Raw genomic sequence first — 10,076 nt, 5'->3', positions numbered from 1 at the left:
GCCTCAATCGGGTAGGACGGAGCTGGTACCTGGAGGTCCAGCTAGAAATGCCATCCCTATCAATAATGATTGAGACAAAAAAATAAAAGAAAAAAAATAGATAATAAAGATAGACGAGGGACAAAGATGCAGGAATTTTCTGTCTTTCATCTGTCTCGTGGACCAAAAACTCCTTATATATTTTCTTTTGTTTTTAAAAGTAGGGTCATAAAATATTCTTTTTTCATTCAGGGTCTATAACATGAATAATATCCTCTATCTATTGTTTCAGCTTCCTAGTATAATGTGGCTAATAATCAAGAAGCCGAAGAGATTTAGCATGAATTGGTTCATCAATTGGGTAATTATCGATTTACAGTAGAAAATTCACTTTTGAAATACATCAAAATATAAATGCTTACGAATTATGATCAGAGTTGACCCACAATTGTATTTTCAGGTTTCAATATACGTTGGAGTGTGCATTATGTTGGCATCAACCATAGGGGGCTTGAGGAACATTGCTGCCGATGCCTCTACTTATAGTTTCTACACCTAAACTAGATTATTGAAAGAATGTGTTAACTGTAATTAAACGAGTTAATTATTGGACTGGGACTTGCTAATGATCTAGTTAATAATGTGCCCTTGTTTGTTGGAGTAACTATCTTTTTGTAGTCTTCTTTTTTTTTGTGGTCTTATCTGAGCACTTAAGATTTCTTGTTAGCCATATATAGTACCTAAATTTTACTAATATATATTTGTTTGCATTATATTCTGCTTCCATGTTAATTCTTGTGTTTCAGTTAGCTATTCAACCTCTACATTTTGCATTTTTGGATTCTTGTAAGAATTTGTATCTACTTAATTTCGTCCATGATCGCTTAGTTGGCCATTGAGATTTAAATAGTTATATTAGACAGAATTTGTTTGGGGAGATAAATGTTATTAAAATGCATATATGAATGACAAACTTCACCAAATAGCTTTTTTTTTCTTTCTCTGTTTTTAACTCAGTATACTAAGACAGACACATTTTTAAAAGGAATGAAATATGACAACACGATGTATTTTAGTTCGAGTGTAAGAGTTAAACTTTTTTTAATTAAATTAGATTTAAAAAGTATAAATCAGTCTAACCAACTAAATTTGACAAGTGCTGTTTGAGAATTAGCTAATAAATTTTGGATTTACAAAATTATGAAAAAATGAAAGTACAATTATTTTTAACACTTGTGTCATAAATAATAGAATATATTTTGGTCGGCTCCATACTGCCAACGACGTAAAAAGAAAAAAAAAAAACCTAGAAAAATATTTTGGAGAGAGAGAGAAAAGAAGAAAAAGGTTTCTATTCACTTCACTTTCTTCATTATTTGATCAATCGAGGGCTCTAATTAAAATTCTGCTATGGTTAAAAGTTTCACCTCTTTTTTCACTACAAAACCACATAAGTTTTCAAGGTAAAACCAAAATTTTATTTTCTTCCTATCTAGGTATATTTTAGAATTTCTTGATAGAGAACAAGAAAATGACGTTTCTGGATTTGATCTTGTTATGAAAACTTGATTTCTGAACTCTAGAGTTTTAAAGGTCCAGACCCTGAAAACTTTAAAGTAAGAAGAGTGCATATTTTCTTTAACCATAGAAGAGAAACGTGCTCATATGAGCTAGAATAATGATTTTTGTGTAAATGTTGTAATTCATTAAGAGTTCTTGGTGATTGATTGAAGACTTAGAGCTGCAAATAGTTTAGAATCTGAGGTAGAGAGAGATTTCAGATAGATTTTATATAATGCTATATTGAATTCTAGGGTAGACGCTTTGATAATTTGAGATTGATTAATATTGTTGATTTTGAGATTGATATATGAAAATTTGATTGATCATATATATAGTTATGAAATGATTTGGTGATAGTTGTGATTAATGAGGAACTTGGGTTATTGAATAGGTGCGATTTGTAGTGGCTTTGGCAATTCAGTGGCTAATGTGGTCATAAGATTTGAATCAATAGAAAAGGGACATATGTAACCATTGATCATTGACCATAGAGGGGGATTCGTTGATTCTTTTAGTAACAACCATGGTAAACCATTTGGTGCATCAAATTAGGTTAATTAAGATTTAAAAACTATTATGCAATTTCGTGTAAAAATTGGGGAAGAACAAAGAGCCTTCAAAACTATCAGTAGTCACAATTGTTCTTTGTTGAATCAATGGAAAAGTAGGATTGTAGTTACAATTGGGGGTGAAATGTCCGATTGTTGAGCCTTGCAAGTCCCGAATTCGGGAGTAGCTTCTTCACAAGTGGGAGGTCCATCTCAACTTGATTTTGAGGGAGAGAAATTTAGTTGCTGGTGGTTTAGCGAAGAAGGGTGCTCTTGAACCGAGTGGATATTTGGAGTGCTTGGAACATGATAGTGTTACTCTGGATGTTCTGCATCGGAACATGCTAGTTCTCCGAGCAGTGTTGGTAGGTCCCCAACTCAAGTGGGGTACACAAGCTAAATAAAAAAAAAAGTAAAGAGAGAGTGCATTAACACACATACAAAAGAAAAGAAAAACACAAGGAGAAAGGAAAGAATGACATGGAAGAAAAAAAGAAAAAGGAAAAGAGAATAGTGCCATTTTAATCTCATTAAATTGGTAAACTTATTTTATTTTTTATAAAATTTTAGTATGTTATTCTTAGTGTAAAGATGAATATTAGGATATAAATTATTAATTGTATTGTCTTTTCTTTTGTTTGATTTGAGATATTCATTTTGTAGAGGCTTTATGTTGATTCTATCATCTTTGTTGATATATTATGTTGATTGTTGAGATGTCCTAATACTATTAAAAAGACTGATTGTGTACCCATCATTTTGATAGTAAAAGATTTTACTGAATTAAGTCTCATGAATTTTTTTATCTTTTTTTTTTTGGGATTTCCTCATGATAAAATTTCTGGTGTCTGAGATTTTAATTTTTAGCCATTGTATTTGCTACTTTGAGTATCTTTGGTGTTGCCTATTTGATTGAACAAGTTGTGAAAAAATTATCTAGTGCTTCTACTGTCAGACATGTTCTTTTCTAAATTTTAGATTTTTTCAGCAAAGTGGTATCCAGAGTTTCAGTTGTTTATTTCTGTGCTAATTAAATGGAGAAAAATATTCAGGGCTAAATATGGTCAAATTGAATTAAAAAAAATACTCAATTTGAAAGATTCTCATGAAAGATATGTTATATAGCAAGGACTTGTATGATCTTGTACAGTGAGATAAATCCAAAGGTACCAAATCCGATGTTGAATGGAAGAAGTTGAATCCGAAGGTAGTTGTTTTGATTAGACATTGGCTTGATCTTAGTGTGTATCCACATGTTAACATCAAAACTAATGCCGAGAAGGTGTGGAAGAAATTGAAGGAGTTATATGAGAGAAAAATGTGCAAAACAAATCATTCTTGATTCGAAAGCTGGTCAATATGAAATATATTGAAGGTAAATCAATACCAGAGCACTTGAGCATGTTTCAGGAGACTGCAAATCAAAGTACAAGCAATGACATCATTGTAAATGATGATTTGCAAGCCTTGTTGTTGCTGGTTTCTTAGCCTAATAGTTGGGAAGTTCTGGTTATGACATTGACTAACTCAGCTCAAAAAGAAAAGTTGATGTTAGCAATATTAAAGAAAGCATATTGAATGAAGAAGCTAGAAGAAGAGAGCGAGATTTGATCAATACCTCCTCCTAATCAGAAGCAATTGTTTCAAAGTCACGGGGGAGAAGCCAAACTAAAAAATCTCACAATTCTGACAGGTCAAAGAGTCGAAGCAAGTCAAGAGAAAAATACAAGTCAAGAAAGGAGTTTATTTGTCACTGTTGTGGCAAGCTAGGGCATATCAAGAGGTATTGTAAGTTCTTGAAAAGAGAACAACTAAGGAAAAGAAACAAAGACAATGGTAAAGATAGTGATAAAGAAATTGTTCCTATTATTCATGAAGATGTTCTTATTACATATGATGAAATTTATGTTAATCTTGTCTGTGATGAATCCACTTGGATTATAGACTCTGTTGCCTCATATCATGCCACTCTGAAGCTTGAATTTTTCACTTCTTATACTGTTAAAAATTTTGGTAAGATCAAATTGGGAGATAAAAAGGTGTGTGACATCATTGGTATAGGTGATTTGTGGCTTGAAACTAACATGGGATGCAAGTTGCAGTTGAAGAATGTTAGGCATGCGCCAGATATGCGGTTTAGTTTGATTTCAGTGAAGATATTGGATTAAGAGGTGTATTGCACTTCTTTTGGTAGTAAAAAATGTAAGATTACCAAATGAGCTCTCATTGTTACTAAAAAAGATAATAGTCTTACTATTATTGATGACTAGTCATCTTAAGTAGCTTCTAGGCTTTTTTTTATTAGTTTTCTTAGTTTTTACATCAAATTCTTATGATTTTAGTGAAGTTTTGATAACTAATCATATGTTTGAAATTGTGTTAGAATAATTGTAATTTCTAAAGGGATTTCCTGAAAGAGGTTTTAATGAGGCATCATAGCACGGGCTAGGGATTATAAAAAAATCTTTAGCAGCAACTTATGTAAACCCCTTTTCTTCTTATCAATAATAAGATATTTCTTCTACCAAATCTTCCATCCTTAAATGCATTAATTTAAACTCGAAAAACCGTAAAAATCGTTGACCGACCTATATGGTCGGCAAGATGAAGCGACGAGGTACAAATTAATGTAAGAAGTTATATAAGCAATTTGTAAACCAACCTCAAAAGAAAGTCGGAACAAAAACGAAATGTAAAAGTAACTTGGAAAAGTCCGATCACACGAAGTCGGAACTTACAAAGAAAAACATAATATCTGTATATGAAAAGTCTAAAAAGGACCGATCTACTTCGCCAACAATCATTTCTAACTTAGCGAAAAAACAGCCTCAAAAGTTGTCAAAGCAAAAATTTTCAACTAAACAGCTGTACAAGCTAAGATATATTTCAAGAGAAGCAATCACTTAAAACTTAAAAACCACTATCGAAGTGAATAAAGGTTTTTTAACAAGATTCTACAGTTGTTTAAAAACTACTACTAAGACAAAATAAAAATTGTTTAAAACCAACTACTACAAAGATCCAAAGACCATAGATCGGGCCATTCAAAAGCCACGAAGGACGAACAAATTTACAAAGGATTAAGTTTTTCTCCTGTGACAGCATCCTCGCCTTGAGTGGAAGAGGTCAGATCGTACTCAAACACTGGCACTACGGGAATTGGACGAGTTGGAGGAGGAAGGAGTTTGACACCAACGAGCTCGCCACCAGATTGAAGGTTAGGATCTTGGGAAATATGACCGACTTGTGCCCCGATGTTTTCGGGTCGGGAAAAGGGGTATCCTTCTCATCATTTGGAGCAGGAACAATTTTCTCGTCCACCACTATATTGTCCGGGCCGATTAGGGAAAGGTTCGCCTCGGGCGCAATAACTCCTAACTGGGCCTTCAGGTTTTCAACCATCTCGTCCATACCCTTAGCCACAGATTCCTCGAGCTCCGCATACTTGTCCCAGGCTTTAGTAACCTCATCCACCAAATCAAGATTCTCCCCAAAGATCTGGGTATAACTCTCTTAAGCTTTTTTCTTCAACCCCTCTGACATGGCCAAAGCAGCCTCCGCTTATTTGACTTTGGCCCGAGCTTTACCAAGGTCAAAGAGTAGTGCATCCCTCTCTTTCTCGAGCTCCTTTTTGGATTCCTTCAAGGAGGCCACCTCCGCCTATGAAGCCACCAAAGAACTATGGGTGGCATTGAGGTGAGTCTTCTCCAATTCCCTGGCCAAGGCTACATATGTCCCCGCCATCCAAAATCCACCTCGGGCTAAGGGCTGAAGGTAGCTTTTGATGGCCACATCATCCATGCTGATGTAGCCATGAGGAATGATGTGTTTTTTGTTCCACGCAAGGTCGTCAAAGTCCTGCTCATATATACTCCCTGACTCTGAGGTCTTGCGCCTTTTAGGATTTGGGTCGTTAGTAGGAAGTGGAGGCCGAGTTACTTGTTTGGCCGGGTTGGGAGGAGGAGTGGATAGAGAGGTCTAGTCGAGAATAATCTTATGAGAAGATGACGGGCCTAAATCCAATTTCGAGGGAGAGGATAAGTTAGCAGTTTCACCGGCTTCTTTTAATTGTATGTTTCGCCCAACAACGTTTTTCCTGGTAGAACGGAGTGTTTTCATGGCAACCGACTTAGGAGTCATCCTTTCTGGAACATCCAAATAAAGGAACATTAGTCATTAACATAAATATACAAGCAAAATCTATAAAGGGAAGAGAAAACTACCTAGCTCGGACTGAAGCTGGCTCGGGTTTCCTAAATACCTCTTTGTGTCCAGATAAGGAGCTCGGCTCCAAAACTCCTAAAACACCCCAACCACACTCGACTCTACCTCATCTAAATCATCTGAGTTATACTTAACTATCACGGGATTTTCTTCCCAATAAAAGGGAAAATGGGTTCATCCTCATCATTTTAAAAAAAGGTCAGACACCCTCTACAGCTCGAACCTTAAAAAAGTAATTTTTAAAGTCATGAAAGGACTCATCAAAGATAGCAAAAACTTTCCTACCCTGGATAGCACGGAAAGACAGCCAATCTTGTTTTTTAGAACTAAAGGATTTGGTGAGCACAAAGAGGTAAAAGAAAACATTGAGAGAAGGTCAGACATCTAGCTCCTTGATAAACCCCAATTTTGTGGTTTATCTTGTGTAAAATTTGGGGGGTTTTGTCAATATTTTCTGCACTTATTCATATAAATTGCATGGTTTTGTGTTTCCTTCCCAATTTTGCTTCATGGGTGAAAACGTGCTCCTTTGACCTTAAAAATGCTATATTTTAATCCTCTTCTATTACCATTCGATGCTGTGATGTGTTTGTTGAGTGAATTGAGGATCTATAGGGCAAGGATGGCCAAGAAGATGGAAGGGAAGCATGCACAAGTGGACGGAACATGAAGAATTGAGATTTGGAAAATTGGCCGCGACGCGCACGCGTGGCCGACGCGCACACGTGGGAGCATGTTGCTAGGATTGGCGCGCAAAAGTTGACGCATTCGCGTGGCTGAGCAGAAATCCCACCGACGTGTACACTTGACTGACGCGTACGCGTGGATTGCAAAACTCAGATGACGCGCACGCGTGGCCGACGAGCATGCGTGACGCTCGGCACGTGACATCATTAATGAACTCGTGACTAGCTATTTCTGAGGGGATGCAGGCCCAAATCCAACTGGATTCTGCATGGAAAAGACTTAGGAACTGAAGGGGGAAAGGGAGGGGGGATCAATCATTTTACACTTTACACACAATTTTAGCTAGTTTTTGGGGTTCTCATGTTCTAGGGAGAGAAACTCTTACTCCTCTCGAGATCTAGTTGTTTTTTATCTTCCCTTATTGAAATTCTGAATTGGTTTTGTTAATTTTAGTTTCAATTACTTAATTTGAATTTCCTAGTATAATTTTGTTTAGATCTTGTGTTTGAATTTAAATTTTATTGTTATTTCCCATTTTCTTCTCATTTTATGAACTTTGTGGATCTAAAATTTCTATTGACGTATTGATGTTTTCTACGATTAATAGTGTTATTTGAGTTGTTTTCTATTGATAATTGTTAGTGGGTACTTGTAGTTTCCAATTAATTTGCAATTTGAATATGTCTTTTATTAATGCATACCATGTGTTTGATGAAATGTTTCCTTTGATTATGGAGTAGTTTCCTTTACTCTTGGCCTAGGCTAAGGGAATTGGGTAAATTTGAGTCATTGGGTCTAATTGATTTGGTGATTTGAGAGCCCTAGTGGTCAAATTGATACCCATTGACACCAATCTACTACTAAGTCAATTAGTAGTTGGATTGGGACTTATGAGTTGAGACTGATCAAGCCATTTAACGTACTTCAAGCTTAGAAGTAGACATTATACGTACTTCAAGCATAGAGGTAGACTTGATGAGCTTGGTTCCTCATAATTATCAAGATATGGTTATTAGACAAGGATGGTGATCCAATTCCTATGCCTAGCCAAGAGTGCCTTTTATCATTCATATTTGAAACCTAAAAATCCCAATTGTTTAGTTCTTGTTGTAGCTAGTTTAATTGTTTACTTAGTCTTAGAATAGAAGTAGCTTATATGTTCTCTTGCTAGATTGAAATTGCTCATACCTTGCCTTAGTTACTTGATTTAGTTTCTTGCACTTTAAGATTCCTTGCATGTTAAGTTTAGTAGTTTAAATTATTGCTCATGACTCCCAACCCCGAAATTCTAACCAATATTGATGCACATATTTGCCCATTCTCTTGAGGACGATCCGAGACCAATACTCTCGGTTACTTTATATTGGGGTTGACTTTGTGACAACCATAATTCTAAATTTGATTTTAGGGTTATTAGTTGGTTCGGAACTATATAATGACATGACTTTCTTTCAATGAAATTTTAGATCAACAATAATCCCCCTATCACTCCTGACAAAGAAGTTGATATATTTTCAAGAAACCTCAAGAATTGGGATGCAATTGAGTAGGAGCAACATTGCAGAATCTTCTAAGGACCTCAAACTCAAATTCAGAAAACAGGAAGGTAACCCCTAACTTCGTGAAAAAACAATCATAGACATATATGAAATGCCGCTCCAACCTATTAAGTCGGGGAAAGCAGACTCTCTCCTCAGGTCAGCAATGACAATCTCATAGTTCCTCTCATCCTCTCGACTTAAACATAGCCTATGATGCCTACGAAAGGCCTCGGCATATTCATTATCAATCACAGGGACAGAGGTAAGAACAGATAAATCTACCCATTTCAAGTCGGACGGGACCTTAGACGACATGCTATGAACTACTAAATGAGAAATACAAGCTACACCTATAACACAACAAAATAAAAAACAATCACTACAAATCGGGAAAAGCAAACCAAGCAATTAGAATGTCTGGTCAATATCGCCAGATCAACATTAACATCTCGGACGTCAAGCAACAATAGCACAGGCATCAACACAATCCAAAAGAGGTCAGGCCAAATTTGTGAAATCTTTTCAGAACGCAAAATAGATATGTGATACCTCTAATACACAGGAATGGAGCCATCTTCTATATGAAAATGGCATCATTTGAGGGCAACATAGAACCCCACGAATAGAACCACAACAACAGTGAAAATCTTTTCAAATCTTTTTCAAAAAATCATATTTTCAAGAATGCAAAGCCCCAAAGTCAGAGTGATAATTACAAGCAATATTTCACAACTACCATTCATCCACACATGCCAGAATATAGAAAAATAAGAAAAAGATAGATAAGAGCACCAACCTTAAAGAAATGCGAAGATAGAAGGGCACGATTAAGCGGCAAAAATGCGAACGGTCCTCTCTCAAAGCACGAACAAAATCTTTTAAAAGGTTCAAGATAGAAAAATCTCGAATAATATAGTGAAGAACAAAAAAAGTGAAAGGAGGAAAGAAAGTGAATGTTTCAGAGATGGAAAAAGAAAGAAAGGGAAAAAAGTGAAGTATTTATAAGATACAAGGGGCAAAAGAGATATTTCACACCCTCGTTAATAGCACACACGGATTCCAAAAAAATTGCAACGTAACAAATGTTGTGTCATTAAGCAGCCCAACGTTTCAAATTTTTTGAAACACGTCGAGTACCCGACCTCTTGAAGGCAGTGTACCTGACAACAAAAACTAAAGTCACAAATGCTCGAGTCCGACCTTATAAAAGTTCGAATTCAAGCAGGGGTATCGTTCATACCCTATCCCAAAAATATAATGATAGACCCAATAAGAATAAAGGCATCACCCAAAAAATGGTGATTTTCTCTACTTACCCGACCTTCTAGATGTTGAACATGACGAGGATGGCTCAACCTTACTTATAAACCACCTCCTAGAGAAAATTACACTCCCCTCCCCTACGAGATCCTAAAATAACACTCCCCTCCCCTCTATTTTTTAAATGTACATTTTCCTCCCTTCTAACTTTTAAAAAACCTCCTCTTTAATCCATTTTAAACTTTTTGTGTTAATTAATGTTAACTTTATCCAT

The 10,076-nt window shown here is 35.8% G+C and overlaps 1 protein-coding gene across 2 annotated transcripts in view; it reads left to right on the top strand.

Annotated features, from left to right (window-relative positions):
- Window positions 1-735, top strand: part of LOC107643824 (lysine histidine transporter-like 6) — an 8,752-nt gene extending 8,017 nt beyond the window's left edge. For both annotated transcript variants that reach the window (XR_002363367.1, XM_016347578.2), the window contains 2 exons: window positions 272-340; window positions 440-735. Coding sequence is in view for 1 of the 2 variants with exons in the window: in XM_016347578.2 (XP_016203064.1) it covers window positions 272-340; window positions 440-538 (168 nt within the window). In the remaining variant the exon portion in view is untranslated. The remainder of the gene's footprint in view (window positions 1-271; window positions 341-439) is intronic.

The sequence above is a fragment of the Arachis ipaensis genome, chromosome B05, assembly GCF_000816755.2.
Source record: "Arachis ipaensis cultivar K30076 chromosome B05, Araip1.1, whole genome shotgun sequence".
In the NCBI taxonomy this organism is placed as follows: Eukaryota; Viridiplantae; Streptophyta; class Magnoliopsida; order Fabales; family Fabaceae; genus Arachis; species Arachis ipaensis.
Note: the sequence above shows the minus strand (reverse complement) of the source record. Positions and strands in the feature narration are given on the sequence as shown.